Source organism: Myzus persicae, unplaced genomic scaffold (assembly GCF_001856785.1).
Source record: "Myzus persicae strain clone G006 unplaced genomic scaffold, MPER_G0061.0, whole genome shotgun sequence".
Lineage (NCBI taxonomy): Eukaryota > Metazoa > Arthropoda > Insecta > Hemiptera > Aphididae > Myzus > Myzus persicae.
Window position 1 is genome coordinate 3,316 of NW_019104373.1, and position 21,002 is coordinate 24,317.

Consider the following 21,002-nt stretch of genomic DNA (forward strand, 5'->3'; position numbering starts at 1 on the left):
TTACATCTGTCGATAGTCAACTAAAACTTCTGTGTAGTACATAATTTTATTAAAATAACTTCTGATGGATGTATTCCCTGCACACTTTAAGAACATGCCTTGTTTTTCCTATGTTAACTGGTCCACGCTTTTAACTTCTGCAAAGTATACAATATAATTGTATAAAAGGCAAAGAGGATGTTGATTAGTCATTTCTGTTCATAATACATATTACCAATAATAAAACTTATCAAATTTAATTTTCTTTACATATACTGGTTTAAATTTAATATTAGAAGCAATAATGAATAAACATATTTTCAAACTGAAAGATAATATTATAATTTCATGTTGTCTCAATATGTTTTTTCTGTATTTTAATGTAATAAAATAAATTGTTTACTTTTTTAAAATATACTTGATAAATCAAAAGCTCCAACACTATTTATAAATTGTTCTCATATTTAAATTTACTACTCCAAGTCTAAATATTGATGTTTACATGGTAGTTTACGGACAGAGTTTAAAAATCAAATGTTTACATAACCATATCTATGTTATACTGTCATTAGCTTATTTATGAACAATAAATGTTTTGAATTACAAAATCTGTACTCACAAATAATTACATCATGCTATTATCTATTTGCATTTTAATATTTTGTATTTGAAATATCTATTAGACCCTGTTTTCTAACTATTTAAATATTTTTATTCATCGGGTTTTTTTCAATATCACTCTATTTTAATTCATGGTAGATTATTTTTTCTTAACTAATTTAGTTAGAACATGATATTGCTAAAATTAAATGTATTTGATAATTTAAAATGAATCACTTTTTATTTGAATCAATTTTAATGATGATTATCTTTTATTATTACCTCCCTAAAGTTCCAATTAGATTCACTTTTCACCCAGAAAAAATATGGAAGTTAGAAAAAAATGCATGTACTATTATGTAGGTACTAGTATTATGTACTCCAGGTACTATAAACTATACCTATTCATACACCCAAAAACAAAAAACAACCGTTCTCCCAAGTATTAAATAGTTTTTTTTGTTACCACTTTACCAGATAATTTAAGTTGAAGATTTTTAAGCATTTTTACAGCTTCTGAAGGTGATGACAAGAGCACAAGAAGAATACACCCATCATAATATGAATTTAAAATGCAACATTACCTTAGTTTTCACTATATATGTATCTATCTATCTGATGAGATATTCTTATGTGTTATGTATATTATTTGTTATAATTTTTAAAAAAAATGTAAAATAACCTTTCGTCATTAAATAAAAATAATATTCATTACGTAATTTTGTGGGTTCGATAGTGCCGTACGCATGCTTATATAATTTTCTTTTACTTCTGATAAATTACTGGTTTTTTTCTATAAAAGGTTGTATGAAAAAAAATTATAGAACTTGATAACATTTTCTGACGTTATAATGTTTTAAAATATGCTTTGTTTTATTATGACATAATTTAATATATATGTATGTATCATATTGTGAAACTATTATAATTAGTGATCAAAATTTCCGAATAAAATCCAGGTTTTTTGGAAAAATTGGTTTCATTTAAAATTTTCGAGAAAAAGGTTTTAACGAAAAAACAACTGCGATTTTCAATTTTTTTAAGAATTGATAAAAGGAATGTAATGCATGCTAGTTGATAATCTTAATACATTAAAGGTTTTTGGGAAATCCACTCCGGCACTCCCACATAAACGTTAAATAAAACATTATTTTTAGAATAAATATTGAAATATCCGAAATATCCGTATTAATAATAGATAATAAACGCCAAAATATATTGTATTTCAGAAACACTAATGGCCCTAGAAGTTGAAGCGTAAATTTAGCAAATTAATAAAAATATTATGAAGTTTATAAACGTACACCATGACCGTATTGACAAATGAGAAGTGGCAAGACAGGTGTCAGTATCTATTTTTTCTTACCTGATTTTTTTATACCTACCTAGACTATTTTAAGCGTGAATATATTTTTTAATTTTTCTAAAACTTCGTATTTTTTTTGAAAATAAATTATTTTAAAATTCTCTAATTTTACATATTTTCTGATATTTTCCAGAACTTTCTGAAATGTTGATCAATAGTTATAATATAAATCGTTACCCGAGAATAATATGAATTAAACATTTAAATAATATCTATGTTTAGCCATTTAGTATGTATCATAACATGTATGTGTATTATGTGTTACATCAGACGCATATAAAATTACTTTTATTTTAAATCGTTGATTGATCATTTTCGAGATTATTGTGAAAATGAGAGTAAGAAAGACCATTTTAGAGTTTTGAGTACTTAAAAATTATTTGGATACTTTTACTCATGTACCTACTTTACAAAACTATCCCTAGGTACATCTTGGACCTTATTTAGGTAGGTACCTACACATAATTGTTTATTTTAGTCCTTGCCCCCCGCCCCCCAAAAAAAACTTGTAATAGCCCCTCTAAAAAATTATTCAATTTTCTAAAATATTAATAAAACTTTTTAATGTTCAATTATAATTCTTATTTTTTTTTTTTAGAAAAATTGTTTCATTTTTATCATTTTTATTTATAGTTTATAAATTATAATTATTTTATATGCTAATGATAAATGTGGTAAATCGTAAATATCATTGGCTATATGCCTGAAAAACATGAATACGTTTCCACTCACCAAAATGATGTAGACCCAAGGTATTATGAAAACTTGAATTGACAAATATTCAAAATAAATTGGGGTTAAAAAAACACTAAACTAGAACAATTAAGTGATACCAGATGGGTGTGTAGATTTAAAAGCTGCAATGCACTTATACAAAATTATAAATCTATTTTAGTGACTTTTATAATTATGAGATACTTGAACAAAAATCAAAAGATGTGGCTCAACAACTGCTCAAGCAATTAAAACGTTAAATATTTTTTTTTACATACTAGTTTGTATGAGCATAGAAAAAGTTTTGCATTTCCAAGTGTATTATATAGAAGTGGAACTTAGGGCTCATGCGAATTAGTGAAATGATTTTTGCAATTCTACAATTCTATACAAAGCGACAGACGATAGAAGACGTTTTAAAACCGACCGTGCCAATACGTGTTAAATAATAAAACAAGAAAATAGAGGGGCTTTAGGACACCTATGTCATTTCTTTTATAAGAAAGATTACTACAGTTGAAGACTTTCTTTAAACAAAATTAGTATTATAAAATACATAAGTTATAAGTATAATTTGTATAAACTATTATTTAATTAATTTTGTCTAATCCATCATAAGATAAAATATATCGTAAGAAAATACCAAAATTAGTAATAATTTTGTCATGTTACTATTATTTTCGATACATCTACATAGAGTTAGGTAGTTGTTTAATATGTATTTGTACAAGAAAAACCATTATTTTAATAAAATTCGTTTTATTTGATCCATTTATTGAAAACATTTAATGGTTTATTACATTTTTAATCGTGTTTTATTAATTTTATATTATACATGCATTGTAATATTTTCATAATAGAGTTCACAATTTATTTAATGATCGTTTGAAATTGAAGCTAGCTATATAATAGTTGTATAGATAATACGCGTATTAAGAGGCATTAAAAAATATTCCGGTAAAAAACTTCAAAATATTACGTGTGGTTGTACACCGTGAGACTTATTATACCTGACCATAAATTCCGTACGACATTTCAACATTATTTGAGATTAAAATATTATTATTATCATAGTAGGACATAATACTAATATAATATAGGTATATAGTCGTTTTTAATCAACATTGGTCATATAACGACTATCACTAAACACCGCATTTTAGTTTTATAGATGATGCACTATACATCACCGGTATCATAGTTTATCAGTGGTTGTCAATTAGGTAACTAAAAAAAAAAATCATAAATAAATTGGTTAAAAAAAAACGGGACGTATTGAATAACAAAATAATATGTTTTTCAACCGTCTCTCATGCTGTATTTAAACGCATCACCTTACGTTATTTCGATTTCTAGTTGCGTGTCACTGTGTGATAGCAATAATAACATATTATAAATTACACATTGACGAACCAATTGACACAATATCCAATCGTGAGCCGTACGTGGTTCATTCTCGAATTGTCAACATTCGATTATTTCTGTTGTCTATCCTGCACAAACGAGAATAATGGCGCCAAACGCTGAAGCAGCAGCAGAAAGCCTGAAGTACTACAATGACGATGACATCGTGATTTCCGGTATCTCTGGTCGCTTCCCGAATTGCGACACATTCGAAGAGTTCAAACAAAAACTGTTCGACGGCACGGACATACTTGATAAAGAACAGAGCAGGTGGCCAGATGGTAAGTTATGATATAGATTATAGGTAGTATAGATCGCAAATTCGAAAGCGCATGATTTCTAATTATTCTGTTTTTATTACTTGAATATTATCATTATTATAGGGCTGGGATTTAAAAAAAAATACTTTAATAAAATTGTCTATGCTAACAATTATATTCTGATAAATGCACTAAAAAATTGACTAGATTTTTTTATTTTTAATAAATTTGATATTAATTCGAATATACATTTTAAAGGATTATAAAAAAGTTTTACAGATAAAACTGATCATTTTAGATTTCTATAATCTGGAAAAGCAATTATTTCAATAAATAAAAATTTTGTTTTTAATAAGTTTAGATAATATATTTATTTACGATTTACCCATATACATGGTTATAGTTTTTTAATGTACCTATATACAAATTATGTAAAAGCATGTAAAAATCTTAAAAAAAATTTGGATTCAAAAATTTAAAAAACGCCCTTAATATATTAAAATGCTCTTTAAAAAATAGCATAAAAATTGCAAAATAAAAACTTCTTATTCTGGTTTATGAATTCATGAAACTTGTATGGAGCATAGCTTAATTCGGAAAAGAATGCAGTGTAGGTATCGATAACCCAGCCTTACTAATTATCAACAGTATAATAATAATTAAAATAGTATTTATTTTGATAAATAAGTAGACAAGTAGTTAATAATAACAACCCGAAAGGTATAACTGTAAAGGTACAGTCAAATATACACCAAACTATTACATCATAATATTATGAAGAATAAATACATATTTAATTATTTAAATTATAATATTTTATACCCGCTTTTAGTTTAAATCAAGAATCGAAAAAAGGAAATCAAAATGATCACCTTTATTATACATTGTAGGTAGGTAGCACACCAGACTATTACGTAAATACTGGTAGTAAGTTATCCATGGTAAAGCAAACTAATATCGCGCCTAAAATTGAAGGAGGGTAATTGCAGACTAACGATTGAGGGCAGTGATATCACCATTCAAGATTGTATGTACAAAAATAAAATCCCAACCCTGGCGGAATAAAACATTTAAATGAATCGTTGTGGCGTTGTGCTATATAGTACCTACCAACGACACAAATAAGGCGATTTGTGGGACAATGTGGTGGATATATAACCCCTAACCTCCTCCCTGTGAATGCGTCTGAACTTCATTTTCCTTCAAGATGGGAAAGAATGAGTCTAAGAATTTCGTTTTTGATACTTTATCCCCCCCCCCCTCTCAAGAAAAACATAGCAATTTGTAAGTTTACAAATTACAATGATCCATTTTACTCTTTATTTTTAAAATTATAGTGAATTATAATAATAATAATAATAATCTATTGTAAAATTTAAATTATTATATAGAGAATCTTGAAGGCCATTATATTGTTATTTTAGTTTTGAATCAAATTATGACATTTTTAATATAATTTACAAAAATTATAGTTTTAAAATGTTTATAATATGCTCCATGGTTAAAATTTAAAATAGGTATCTATATAAAAACTTCCAAGATATCCTGATTAATAAATATTACTTTTAAATTTTGTAACACGCCAAATCACTCAATTAAATAAAATACAGAGTAAAATGGATTATTGTGAACATTTTTAGCTATGTTCTACTACAACGTACGTTTGTAAGATGGTGACAACACATGTGGGAGTGGCGTCCTAATCTTAACTATTATTTTTTAATAATATATTTAATATCAAACATGGATGATGGTATACACATCGAATTAAAATTCAGCAATTAGTTTCCGATAGTCGTTTTTTGAGTTCAATACATTATAAATGTTTACAAAACTAATTATTACTCATATTTAAAAAGTATAGGTACCTATATATTATTATTATTGATTTACTTATAAATGCTGAATACAATTGACATATATGGCGATATTACGTTATTCTTAATTTTTGATTGGTTATAAAAGCAAGTTTATTAAGATATATATATTCAATTTAATAATACTGCGTTGATCATTTTATTTAAATTGTACAGTTTAGTTTATCTGAGAAGTTTAATTTATATGTTATTATTACATATTATAATACATAAATGAAAACATTAATAACGATTTGATATGGGTATATGTAAAAGAAATATTATCAAAATCGTATTTATTATAGGTATTTGCGGTGCAGTAACCAAGATCGGAGTCCTTAATAATTTGACGAAATTCGATTCGACATTTTTCAATGTACATCCAAAACTCGCTGAAAGGCTGGACCCACAAATACGAACTATGTTGGAGAGTACATACGAAGCGTTTGTCGATGCCGGTAAGCATATTTTATACATTATATATTACTATGGAACCATAAATTCCGTTTATCCCATTTTCAAAAAATACAAAACGGAGACTTAATTAATATATAAACTCGACAGGTGTGAACCCGACTTCTTTGAGAGGATCGAACACCGCAGTGGTCGTGGCGACGACGAATAACGATTATGCCGATTGGTGGTCTGCCGATCCCACAAGAATAAACGGTTACGAGTTTTTGGGCTGTACCAGAACTATGTTCCCTAATCGTATTTCGTACTCGTTCGATTTGAAAGGTAATAAAATATAATGAAACTAATAATATTATTTTTATACATTTTAGTAACTTCGTACGACTGTTGAGAATATGAAAATAAAGCCATGTATACAAACTCACACTCCACATACAATATTATACAAATGTATGACAGAAAAATCAATTGTTTTAAATTTTAATATGAATTCATATTACAGTTGTTATTAAAATTAAAAATATTAATATTAATTAGTGGCATATTTTTAATTAACACACACTATGAATTTGTTTATCGAAAATTAATTATTAATTTTACTTATAGCGTGTTTCTGTATTATAACTATACACTTTTATTTCTGGGCGTGGTAGGGAAATATCGTTGAACAAAAAAGTCTCAATGGCTTGTCGTTTAAGTAAATTAAATATTATATTTGTCGTACGTCTTTTCAGGGCCCAGCTATGCCGTAGATTCCGGGTCTTCGGGCAGTCTGATGGCTTTCGAACACGCATATAGAATGCTCAAGACTGGAGTGGTAGATGGTGTAGTGGTTGCCGGGTGTTCCTTGCTGCTCAATCCCGTGCTGTCAGTCATGTTGCAGAGGATGAATAGCGTGTCACCGGATGGAAAAAGCAAGCCTTTTGATGCCTCCGGTAAGTACCGACTTTTGTCATTATCGTGTGCTCGCGTTTGCGCGATAGTCGCATGACGAATACCTGACGAATCTGTAAAATAAATTCCGGGGCGCCACCAAGTCTTTGGTGTACAGATGGGATTCGATACGACTTTCTTCCATGATATCGGGAAAAAATTTTTTTTATTGGTGCCACATAACAAATATTAATAATGTTTAATATCTAAAAAAAACTATTGACTTAAAAATTTATAATTTAAATCTTTATAAAATGCTTTGGGTACTTGTCTTATTGCACTTTTAACTGCATTATATTACAATTTAACAATTGCGTCATGGCGAGTAGTATTTGTAATAGCAATTTTTAACTTTCAATAGAATATTTCAAATTTCATTAGCACATAAGCTCTCAGGCCTAAGCTATAGATAATAACAATAATAATAATATATTAATACGACGATCTCAATGTCTTAGGCCAAGGGACCGCCCGAAGTGACGCGGTGGTCATCGTGTACATGCAGCGCGCCAAAAACGCCAAACGGGTATATGCCACTGCAGTGAGCGCGCGCACCAACACCGAAGGTTTCCGTTTAGAAGGAGCCATTTATCCGACCAACGTGCAGCAGATCGAACTATTTAAAGAAGTCTTGGACATCGCCAAAATCAGTCCTGCGGATGTCGACTACGTCGAGAGCAGCGCCTGCGGCGACCAGGTACCTACTGATGTTGTGTAATGATATAACGACGTTACTATGTCTGTAACAGAAACGTAAAAGATATTACGTTTGGTACTCAACTTCAATAATATATATTGTCACTAGTTTATACTATTATTTCGAGAATTGCGAATTAAAAAAAAAAAATACTATAAGTGTCTATAATGCAGGTATATATTATATTTCATTTCAACTCGTCACCGTTCAGTGTTCAATAGTTTGAACTCAGTGTCTCTACTTGCACTGTAAATTACAAAACAAATTAATTAAATAAAATAAACTTTTAAGTTTTAATTAACTTTTCTTACACAGAACTTTTAACATGGATATATCGCGTGGACTGGACGGTGTTATTGTTTTTTTTTTGCGTATTTACACAAATCTATTAGGTACAATAGTTGAAAATTTATGATTATTGCATATTATACAATAATATGTTTATAATAATTATTAGGTTATCATTTATTATTTTAAAATGTTATTTGACGTATTTTTAAAATTATGATTATATACCTAATCCACATTCGTTGCTTGTTGAATAATTTGTAATTATTACGATAGTTATACTGAATTAGAAAAAAGCATGTAAACTGATTATTTGTTTGCAACGTAGTTATTTTCTGAATTTGTATACAATTAATTTGAGTAATGAGTAAAGTAACCCCATTACTTTTAATTTAAGTAATTTATCCAACAGTCGCAGGTACCCATATCCATCTGTCTTAATACAATAATACGTATACTATACTACATACCACATTCGCTAAATTTACTCCGCTATTCTCACAAAAAAATTGTCCTTCTTTAAGTTATATACATCAGATTTTCGTGAATTTGGACGCAGTGCCAGTGGCGCATATAATGATGATTTTAATCTTATCAAAATGTGTGTATCGATTATTGTACTCTAATATAGTTTAGTGGTACCGATGGTGGAAAATCTGATTAGAACAGAGGCACTTAACACTTAAACGCATATTTTGTTTCTATCAAAATTCTAGTTGGGTGACGCCCAGGAACTCAACGCTGTCACTGAAGTGTACTGCAAGAACCGCACCAAACCACTGTTGATTGGATCTGTGAAATCGAACATGGGTGACGGTGAACCAGCTTCCGGACTTTGCGGAGTCGTCAAAACCGTGTTGTCCATGGAACGCCAGGAAATCCCGCCGACACTTCATTACAATGCCCCCAACCCCCGGGTTCCGGCCCTGAAAGACGGTCGACTGCTTGTTGTCAGCGAATCTTTGACATGGAAAGGACGGTATGCAGCTGTGAACGCTGTGGGTATCGGTGGACATAATGCCCACGCCTTGCTGAAGGCCAACGAGAAGCCAAAGCGACCACAGCCTGAGGATTCCATTCCCCGGCTGGTGATCGGGTCTGCGAGAACTGAAAGCGCGATCAATTACATGTTGGACAAGGTTAGCACTGAGCATTCCATGCAGACAAATAACTCGAAGCTCGGGGCTTGTAGCGACTGCAGTATATACCCGTGTTCAGATCATAGGAAATAAAAAATTTATTTCAACACATAAAAACGTGAACGTATTTTAAGATTTTATTTAAGCATATAGGTACCCATTATGCCATTAACGGATAAATTGTCAAAACTGACTGATTAAAAACGATTACCTCTATCAGCCTCAAGTATGAAGTATATAAGTAATATTTGTCAAACCTTTTTTGAATATATTTTTGGGTAAATGGTTTTTCATTTTGTTCTTTATTAAGAAGATGATTCCGATGAAAATAAATTATTCTATTAAAAATGAATTCATCTTTTTTTACTTTAATGAAATTCGGAATCGGCAATAAAACCTTTTTACCCTTAGTATTTTTATGAAATGTTTGACTATTAATTAGTTATTTATATGTATTGAAAATTTTTGTGTTTATATTTCTATGTTTATAGCAGTATGCACTATATTATATTATATCATTTTTGTGGGTATAATATGAAATTGAGTATTTGAACGTTATTTAGTGCTACAAGTCCTGAACCACGAATCGATAATTTTTTTTCTCTGTAATATTTATGATTGAATTAACTTTCGTCATCATAGATCGAAAGCATGCCTAGAGATCCTGAATATTACGGTCTATTGTACGGAGTTCAGAGTCAAAAAATTCCGGGTCACAATTTCAGGGGATATAGCATTCTCGGCGAGAAAAACGCTCGCGAAGCAGTGGTTAGTACATTATTAATATTATTTTGATTTCGTCGACATCTAATGTGATTGAGTACGTATATTATTTTTGTGCAAATATAAAAAAAACTATTGATTTTGTTAACAGACCATTGGAGTAGGCAAACGTCAAGTGTGGTACGTCTTCTCCGGAATGGGAAGTCAATGGACTGGCATGGGCCGTGACCTGTTGGCTCTGCCGCCGTTCCGTGTATCGATCGATAAGACCGCCAAAACGCTGAAAAATCTCGGGTTAGATCTCTACGCCATTTTTGACTCAAATGACAAGACGATCTTCGACAACGTATTGAATTCCTTCGTCGGTATTGCTGCCATACAGGTACGGAAGAAAGTTCTGGGTGGAAAGTTCCAATGTTATAGGTCCAAGCACAGTTTCGTCTAAAAACTTTTGTCTAAACCTCAATGCAATTATGTACAAAGTTTCTACTTTAAATTCACATTAGACCCTCTTCACCATTGAAATATACATATAACTACTTATAGTAAACAAGAGCTGAGCAGATCGATAGATAATATAATCTGTTTGGTTATTGAGGTATTTATAAAATTGGAGACTTTCGATAAAAATGGGAATCAAATGACATAATAAAACTAATTATCGTACAAAACAAATATCTGACGAAATGTCCTGTTAAAAGACAATTAGGATTGGACTTAATTCTTTGGATCTAACTATCTATCAACCAGAATAGATTATATTATATTTTATTGGTTACCATGAATCAACGGAAATCTATATACTTTGTGGTTCATAGATTTTTTATAATAATGCGTGACCACGTAGATCGATTAATTTTTCCGTTCAACAGATTGCTTTGGTAGATGTGCTCACCGCTGTCGGTATCACCCCCGACGGAATTGTGGGACACTCAGTCGGAGAATTAGCTTGTGCATATGCTGATGGAACGTTAACAGCCGAACAGACCATTATTGTAGCCTACTGGAGAGGCCGCAGTCTCTTAGATCTGAATTTGCCACCCGGTGCAATGGCAGCAGTCGGTATGTTATAACTCAATCGAAACAATTTTTTTTATCTAACTTTTAATAAATTGTGTATAAAATATAAAAAATGTAAACATCAATAATTTATGTTTCAAGCTGTAAATAATTATATGCTTATGTCACTAACAGCACTGTAATTTTAACGTTTTTGTATGTTTCTCTTTTGTTACACAGATATATAAATTGAGTTTGGTTGATATCCGCTTTACATTACTACTCTTACAAGTCACACAAACAAAAATTTATTTTATTTTTAATAAGTTATTGGATTTTTAGATCATGATGCTTATTATTAGTACCTTATTCGGATATTGTTTTTCTTTTATAAATGTTGATTCCAGTAATAGTTTTTCCATTTGAATTTTATTTTCGGATACAAATTATTCTTGAATTATAGCACTTGTTGACAATTTCCTATACAATTATAATATATGCTGATACGTAGAGGCACTGGCTTGATCGGAAAAATAATCTGTGTAATTAAATAACAATAAACATTTTTGAAAAAAATTGTTCTAAAGTTCTTTTAAATTATTTAATAATATTTTCTAATTTGAATAAAAAAAATTAACGTGCATTTTTAAGACTTTCAATTTGAAGTTTTTGAATATTATGCTGATTTTTAATGCATTTAATTTTGTACATATTTATCCGTTCCACCTCAAATTAACACTGTCTTATTTATAGTTTCGCTTTAAATTGATATATTTTGTTAAATGTAAGGTTTGTCTTGGGAGGAGGCTAATGCTCGAGTGCCTTCCGACATCGCTGTGGCTTGCCACAACAGCGAAGACGGTGTCACGATTTCTGGGCCACCAGATTCAATCGCACAATTCGTGAACCAATTAAAATCTGAAGGTGTGTTTGCAAGGGAAGTCAACAGTTCTGGAATCGCATTCCATTCATGGTATATCGCTGCCGCGGGACCAGTATTTAAGAAAAAAGTCGCAGGCGTACGTTAAGATATAGTTTCAATTACATAAAAAACATTTAAAACATTTAAAACTATTAAATAATTTATACACATGCGACGTACTATAATATAGATCATATCAAACCCGAAAATGAGATCAACTAAGTGGATCAGTACGTCTATCCCAGAATCCAGGTGGCACGAACCGTTGGCGCAATTTTCGTCGGTAGCATACCACGTAAACAACTTGGTATCTCCGGTTTTGTTCAACGTAAGTGTAAAAATAAAAATAAAAACAAAATTATTATGATTGTTTGATATATTTGTTGTTGTTTTTTTTAAAACACGTTTCATAGAGTGCATTGAAACATGTACCCGACAATTCTGTGGTCATCGAAATCGCACCGCACGCACTCCTTCAAGCAATACTGAAACCAAGCGTCGGCTCCAAGTGTACGCACGTAGGTCTGGTACGAAGAAATAACTCGACGGTAGCAAATTTGTTGTCCAGCATTGGAAATCTGTTCAACGCGGGACTCCATCCAAAAATAGAAAACCTGTACCCGGCAATCAGCTATCCTGTGTCCAGGGGCACACCGTCTCTGCAGCCGTTAGTTGAATGGGACCATTCTGACGATTGGGATGTGATCACTTTTATTGAAAACGAAGTCACATCGTCCGGTGAAGTCAAACTAGAAGTGGACACTGAAAGTGAAACTTACGAACACCTCAGGGGCACATACGTCGATGGTGTCGAATCCCTTCCGTACGCATCATATCTCGTAAGTTTGATGCTATGCAAACCATTTATTTCGGCGACACTTCAAACTTATATACAATTGGTAGTGTTTGGAAATTTCTTTGATGTTTGTAAATCAATACCATTAATATTCATATACTATAGGCTATCAATATTAGTTATAATACCATAGCTACAGTGGCGTACGCAGGATTTTTCAATGGGGGGGGGGGGGCTTGAAAATAAATAATTACTCAGTTGTCACAAGATTATAAATTTGAATAATAAAATGCTTTCTTATTTCTTAATTAAATTAAGCATAAAATAGAACAAGAAAAAATACATGAAAAAAGAACTAACAAAAAATATAATAACAAAAATAATGAGCAATAAAATAAATTTTTATTTGGTCCAGTCTACTAATTGTAGTCACTTCATATGGCTATAGGTAGTCTCTTTGATTTTGATCTATCTTGTAATCGTGACTATGGAAATGTATAATAATATTATCCATGACAAATATTATCTATGAATATTTTCTATGAACCTTAGGAGTTTAGGACTATAAGGGCCAGTTGCACCGTCTACGGTTAAACTTCGATTAAGCTTAATCGGCTGATAACAGATATTTAACCGGGCAAATTCGGCCGATTAAACTCCAGTTAACTTAAAGCAGAGACGGTGCAGTGCAAGTGTGCAACTGACCCTAATGGTTTGCAATAAATAGGTTAACACACGATTTAAGAAACTATATTAAATCGAGGTAAATATAAAAACAAAAAACAATAATACGAGCGATGGGGGGAGGGCGTCAGCCCGTTACCCCCCCTCCCCCCGCGGACGACACTGCATAGGTAGGTCATACGGTAAATTTATAAAAAACAATATAAACACGTTGTTCTGTAATGTGAAAGTAAAAACTAATTTTTTTTTTTTATCGAATTTAAGTATAAAAAATATGTTCTGTTATGTATGAAATATATGACGTTTACATCAAATATTTAACAATTTACATTTTTTAGACATTCGTGTGGAAGGCTCTAGCTAAACTGCAACTGTCTACTGTTGATGAACTCCCCGTGGTTTTCGATAATGTTCAATTCTTCAAAACATTGCCTATCCCAGAAAACGGTAAGTTGATCATAAATAAACGTTTGTAATTGTTTAATTTATTAATACAATAAAGTGATGTTTTGTTTCTTTTAGGAAAATTCAGTTTTACCGTTAACATTTTAGCGGGCACCGGAGAATTTGAAATTCGAGAGAGCGATATCGTTGTAGCATCAGGTTTCATTCATATTCAAACATCCGATGAACAGATGCAATTGACAGAGCTTAAATCATACGAAGTCGATCAGTTAACGACAGCTGATGTTTACCAAGAGCTTACGTGCAAAGGTTACAAGTACGGCAAAAGTTTCCAAGGCATCAACTTGGCCAGTAACAACGGTATAAAACATATTTGTTAATTTACTTATTCGTACGATCGCAATATGTTAATTAATAATTATAATTGTTGTTATTGTAGGTAACTGTGGACGTATTGCTTTTGATGGGAAGTGGGCACCATTCTTAGAATCGTTGTTGCAACTGCACCTGTTGAAACTCGACACTAGAGATCACTACGCCATTAAATACTTATTCAAATTGAGCGTTTATCCGAATAAACAATACAAATCAGTGGTTTCTAATTGTAATATTACCGATTTATCTAAACGTTTTTGTTAATGTACTGTTAAAAAATGCAATGATAATGTGAGTTTGTTTATCAACAGATGCGTCGTTCAGTGTTTACGAAAACATTGGTGTGATTAAATCTGCCGGAGTTGAGATTAGAGACATCCGGTCGACATTGGTTCCTGTCCGAAAAGAATTACAACAAGATTTTGACTTGGAGTCTTATACATTTTTGCCGTTCGTGTTGGAAGAAGTGCGTAGACGATTAATAAATATTTTCCTCTCAGCCAAAATGCCTTTAAAATTATTTATAATTTATTTTTATACTTTTTACTAGCCTGTTAGTGAACCCCTGAAGAATATCGTACAAATTGTATTGGAAAATGCTTACGAATCTTTTGATGTGTCAGAAGTAGTTACATCAGTGCAACAAGAACTTTTAGTTCCTCAAATCTTAAATCTGGTCAACGCACATACTTCATTCCACGTGAGAGCGACTTACTTATATAATTTTTTTTTTTTTTTTTAGGGGGGGGGGTCGTCCACAAGTAATGACGAAATCGTATGTATTAAATACTGTTGTAGATCAACGCTAATGTGTATGCTAAAGAAGTAAGCCAATACCAATCCCAGAAGTTCATTGCTTACTATGAACAAGACTTGACATCTAGTGCATTGGAAAAACCATCATTCCTAGTTGTTGCAAACGGTGCCATTGACAACAAACAAATTCTGAACAACATATTATCGGGTGTAGAAAACAGAGGTTTCTTGTTAACCGTAGAACGTCAATTTGATTCAAAATTCAGACAAGTTGGAGTAGACGTGGTCGCTAAGTACTCAGACAATCAAAATGTATACATTTTGTTAAAAAAGGTAATTTCGTGTACTCGTGTAATGATTTCTGTTGAAAAGTTCACCAAAGCAATAATTTTTTTTTTAATTATCTTTTAGAACATCGATGTGCCCACTCCAATCGCAGTATCTGTTGGAAATTCATTCTCTTGGGTCGAGTCTTTAAAACAGAAAGTTCAAAACGCTAACAACAACAATCAAGATGTTTTTTTGATCAGTCAGAACTTGGAAAATACTGGAGTGATTGGATTGACGAAGGGCTTGAGACAAGAACCAAATGGAAAATTCGTCAAGTACTTAGACATTATACGTTAATAATAATTTGAACAACTAACGTCCCATGACCCGCAATATACAGCAGTTTTTGATTATAAATTTTTATTATTTTATCATCGTTAGATGTGTGTCAATTAAAGATAACAAGGCGCCTTTGTTCTCCGTGTCAGCTCCAGTTTATCAGGAACAACTTAAGAAAGGACTAGCTGTCAATATGTTCTTGGGTGGTGTTTGGGGTACCTGCATTTTCACCCCTTACAAACAAGAAAAAGTTCAGGTAGAACACGCCTACATAAACACCACAAAATCTGGAGATGTCAACAGTTTACAATATATAGAAGGAAAACTATCAACTTTCGAGTGAGTTATTATATACACACTCTATATATTATATAGTTTTGATATTAATTTACATTTAAATTCTTTCATATTTTCCTATTCGAAAATTAATCACATTCACGAATTACCTACTTAAATTAGTGTAATGGTGTAATTAGATAACTTTATAAAAGTGTTTATAAAAATGCTTATGTTTTTTCTGATTTAATGCCCACAAATCGGCACATACATAATTATATCTTAATGTAAACTGTTTAGAGTACATTTTAATTTAATTCATACACTTTTACTAAATAATTATATATAAACTTATGTACTAAACATATCAGGGATTACAATTTATATTATAATTTCTATTGAAATACTCGTTGTTTGATTTTCCAAATATTTAATGATTACCGTTATCTCAAACTATTCGAATACATATTCCTAGTACAATTTTTTACAATTATTTGGGTATTTATTTTTTACATTACCTATGTATTATTCACTTAAACAAAACATTTTACCTGAGTAACTAATAAGTATTATTTTGTTAATCTTCAGCCCTAAAGAATATCCAGATTATGATCTATATTACCCGTACTACGTTCCACTTAATGGTTTGGACGTTAAGATGGTAAACGGCACTCTTCAGTCTAACGGAATTTCTGGAGATATAGCTCAACAAGTAAGATACTTAGATACCTCATTGCAATAACTATTCATCACTTTATTGTACATATACGAATTAGTATATCATCGGTTGAAGATCTTAACTTTCTGATGTTAAAATGATGGCTTAACATTTTAGGGTAGCTACCTTGGTATGGAGTTTGCTGGACGCAACGCCAGTGGTAAGAGAGTACTCGGTTTGGTACCCGGTGGCGCTTTGGCCACTTCAGTTCTAGCACATAAAGATCTCGTCTGGCCATTGCCCGATGAGTGGACTCTGGAAGAAGCTTGTACTGTACCGAGGACTTACAGCCTGGTGAGTGTTATAGCAATGTTTTTCGATTGTTATTATTATTTTAATTTTTATCGCTTTTTATGTATCATTTTTATATTTGTTTAGGCCTACTACGCGCTTGTTGTGCGCGGAAACGTCCGACCAGGTGAATCCGTGTACGTGCACGCCGGCGCCAGCGGGATAAGCACTGCCGCAATTGCCGTGTCCCTTGAATTGGGAGCTATCCCGTATGTAGGAATATTCAACAAGGATCAAATAGTGTTCTTGAAAACACGATTCCCACAAGTATGTCTTGAAAAATATTACGTATCACACCAAACCGTATAAACGGTTTTTAGCGCTACATCTTGTTAGGATGGGCTCAGGGCAACGGGGCTCCATGCTCTAGGTAGTAAGGGTGCCTTGTGCCTTATTAAAAAAATGAATGGAATGAATTTGAAAACAAACTACAATATACGAAATTCACATTATTTTTAAATTGTATACTTGTTAGTTGTTTGTATATCATAAAAATGTAATGAGTGTAGTAATTTTATTTTTGTTTGAAAGATGACACCAAATTTCCTAAATACGTCACTGATTTTGTTGTATTATTATTATCATTATTATTTTATGATCGTACAGCTGAATGATAACAGTTTTGCTGATCTGGCTAGTGGTGGATTCGAGCAACATCTATTGGAGCAGACCCAAGGTCAAGGAGTCGATCTGATATTCGATACTTATTCCGCGATCGACAAGCGCCAAGAGTTCGTCAACTCATTGGCCGAGTACGGCCGCCTCGTTGACTTTGAAGTGTTCGCACCAGTGTTCGACTCATTAGGGGTGTCCGGAAACTTGAAGAGCATAACGTACAGCAAGATCTCGCTTAGCACCATTCACTTTTCGCCATCCGAAATCAAATATATCCAAAGGCTGGTTGGTCAAGGTATCCAGAACAAGAAAGTGCAACCGCTGGCAACTACTACTTTCCCAGCAAGTCAGGTGGCTGATGCATTCAAGTACAACGCTAATTGCACCAACAACTTAGGAAGGACTGTGGTTGAAATCCGCAAAGAGGAAGATAAGGTAAACGCACTTCCAGCCAAGATTACCGTCTCTGCATCTCCAAAATTGTTCTACACACCTGAAAAAACGTTTGTTGTTAGCGGTAAGTTTTAAACCGTTCTTAACGGTATTATGTTTTCCAAAGCAGGAGGGAAATGTTTTCATTTTAAACACTTATTGTTCCGTCGTTGTAGGAGATGAAGATAGCTTAAACTTGGAATTGATTCAACATCTAGCGCATAGAGGTGCTCGCAAATTTGTTTTAGTATCGAAAATGAACAACAAACCGCAGTCCGGCTATAAGACGCTGACGTTGAGACGGTTGAAGAACAAAAACGTTACCGTGGTCGTGTCGTTTTCGGACCCGTCGACGGTGAAAGGCGCTGAAGATGTACTGAGAGAAGCGGTAGCCCTCGGTACGGTCTGTGGAATTTATCACATAACCACCGTGAGTACTTTTTGAATTGATGTTACTACAGCTGAAAATATTATCACGATTATAAAACATCATGTCTCGTGTACGTGGACAGGCTCCGGAGACTAAACACTTGCAATCGTTGAGCGAAAACGATTTTGCAGCGACTAAAAAGTCCGTTTCCGAAGCAGTTGCCAATCTGGACACACTAAGTAGGAGATTGATCCCCAAACTTGAATCGTTCGTTGTGCTCGCTCCGGCTGTCGCATCACGTGGAGCTAAAGCTAAGTCCAACTACGTGTTTGCGAATGCGGACGTGTTCAGGATCGCCGAAGTCCGCAAAATTTCAGGCTACCCAGCAGTGAGTATTACTGCCTACTCCGATTTTTTTCTGATGTCTATTCGATTTTATTTGTTTGAAAAAGTTACTTTTACGATTTACGAACACGTTCTTGTTTTTAGGTGGTCATAGAGTACGGCGCAATCGAAGGTTGTTCGGACACGTTCAACAGCCCAAACTTCAAACCGGTGTCTATCGTTTCGGCGCTGAGCATTCTGGACCAAGTCACCAAACAGCCACAGAACCCGACGGTCGTGTCATACTCGAAGTTCAACGGTCCGAATTACGACGATTCGGATGCCGCGACTCCATTGTTGTTGAAGATTGCCAAGATTTTCGGTAATATTTAGGGTTTGTTTCAAGGGCATTAAGCTGAAAGTAATTAGTGTGGTACCATTCATACCACATATCTAATAATGAAATGCAAAGAAAAAAAATCTTTAAATTCAAAATTATTTTAAGTCTTAGTATTGTTTTAATGGTCTAGCTAGGTAAAAACTGATATTTATACGTCTTACTAAAATCAGGGATCACGAAACGTACTTGAAATCTGAAATTCGATTTAAATTACTGCTGTTGAGTTCAAAGCCCTGTTTTTTTCATAGACATTTAAAAAATAATCGACCTAGGTTGGGATGATAATTGTATATTTGATCATCTCCTTGAATCATACATTACAATATTATATGATATATTTTACATTGTATTTCGTCAACAGGTTACAAGGCCCTGTCTAAAGTCGAACAGACTTTCAATCTCGCTCAGCTCGGTCTGGACACGTTCCTCGCTCCACGCGTCCAAGAAGCCATCCGACAACAAACCAACGTGGTCGTGGAAATCGAGGAACTGAGAAAAATGACGTTCCCGGATCTCAGAGCCAAGATCATCGATTTACTCGCCTGAAATACCATGCATATATTATTACATTGTTGTTAGACTTGGTTGTTGGGTTGTATCAATTGTATTTTATTTCACCGAGCACGTCTAATGCTGTTTACTTTTAAATAAACCAAATAAAAAATAGTAATAGAAATTACGTTGTTTTAATTATATCTACCATTATAATTATTTTACTTTCAGCCCAATTACGGGTGTTTCAAACTACTGATTATCTGCGTTAGTTTTCACTTTCATTATTAAAAACACTTAGGTTATATCGATTTTAACTATTCTATAGTGAATATTCCTTTAACCATAGTTACAATCTCAATTTACAGATTCTGCTGCAGTTTACTTTTCAAAATACAAATAACACAACTCAAATTGTTAAAGATTAAATAAATATAATCTAAATACGCTGTTGGTTTTTAATGTTAATTATTAACTGAACAAAAAATTCGATAAATTATTAATAATAAATTTGAATACAATAAAATATTCTTGAACATATACCCAAGTGTTTGGCCGTATCATAATTTGTATTTTGGCGTTTTAATAGAAACCGAAAAATATATCCTACAAAAATTCAAAGTCCTGAAAGCGTTTACGGCAGAAGATAAGTTAGTCAATGGTGTACGTAAGATTTATAAAAATGTTATATATAAGTGAAGTGGCCAGCCAAGAAAAAAATAGACATTTTTTTGCTCGTCTCAAGTATGTACAAATGCGGACTTGAAAAGGTGGACAAGTTGGTACCTACCACTCTGCTGTACATTGGGTTTCGTGTAACGGATTGTAAGGAGTCAAGGTTACAGATGTGTTAAACTTGAATCCGAAAATATATAAGCTATTGTACTTTTTTACCTATGTGATTTTGAGCGAAGGCGGTCGTCAGCTTATATAACTAAAGAAATATTTTTATTATATTATTGCTATTTAAGTAATTTATTTTATTATTAGTAAAGCTGTAGGTTGATTTAATTGTTGCGAAAACATTTCGTTTGAAGGACTTCAAAAGTTTCAAGTACCCACGAATAATATTTTCAAACTACAAAAAATCGTAAACTTTCCATTTAAATATCTAATTTCATTCAAATTTGAACTTAAAATGTCCATCAAAATAACTGTGTTCATA

General features: G+C 32.4%; 1 protein-coding gene across 1 annotated transcript; it reads left to right on the plus strand.

Moving 5' to 3' along the window:
- Window positions 1-3,994: 3,994 nt before the first annotated feature.
- Window positions 3,995-20,038, plus strand: LOC111041599 (fatty acid synthase-like). Its single transcript, XM_022325901.1, has 28 exons — window positions 3,995-4,344; window positions 6,485-6,637; window positions 6,744-6,917; window positions 7,328-7,528; window positions 7,985-8,223; window positions 9,228-9,650; window positions 10,293-10,418; window positions 10,525-10,755; window positions 11,246-11,435; window positions 12,162-12,391; window positions 12,485-12,622; window positions 12,708-13,133; window positions 14,113-14,221; window positions 14,297-14,539; window positions 14,619-14,783; window positions 14,866-15,020; window positions 15,105-15,254; window positions 15,353-15,643; window positions 15,722-15,915; window positions 16,022-16,258; window positions 16,784-16,907; window positions 17,031-17,207; window positions 17,292-17,471; window positions 17,811-18,336; window positions 18,428-18,681; window positions 18,764-19,009; window positions 19,111-19,327; window positions 19,707-20,038. Exons 1-28 carry the CDS (start codon window positions 4,170-4,172, stop codon window positions 19,889-19,891), a joined length of 6,159 nt encoding a protein of 2,052 aa, XP_022181593.1. The 5' UTR covers window positions 3,995-4,169; the 3' UTR covers window positions 19,892-20,038.
- Window positions 20,039-21,002: the final 964 nt, after the last annotated feature.

What these genes read in the sequence shown, in the direction of transcription:
- LOC111041599 (XM_022325901.1), top strand. Translation starts at nt 4,170, where the DNA reads ATGGCGCCAAACGCTGAAGCAGCAGCAGAAAGCCTGAAGTACTACAAT. An exon ending in GTACTCGTTCGATTTGAAAG is followed by an intron (nt 6,918 to 7,327) that starts GTAATAAAATAT and finishes ACGTCTTTTCAG; the next exon opens with GGCCCAGCTATGCCGTAGAT. An exon ending in GGAAAACTATCAACTTTCGA is followed by an intron (nt 16,259 to 16,783) that starts GTGAGTTATTAT and finishes GTTAATCTTCAG; the next exon opens with CCCTAAAGAATATCCAGATT.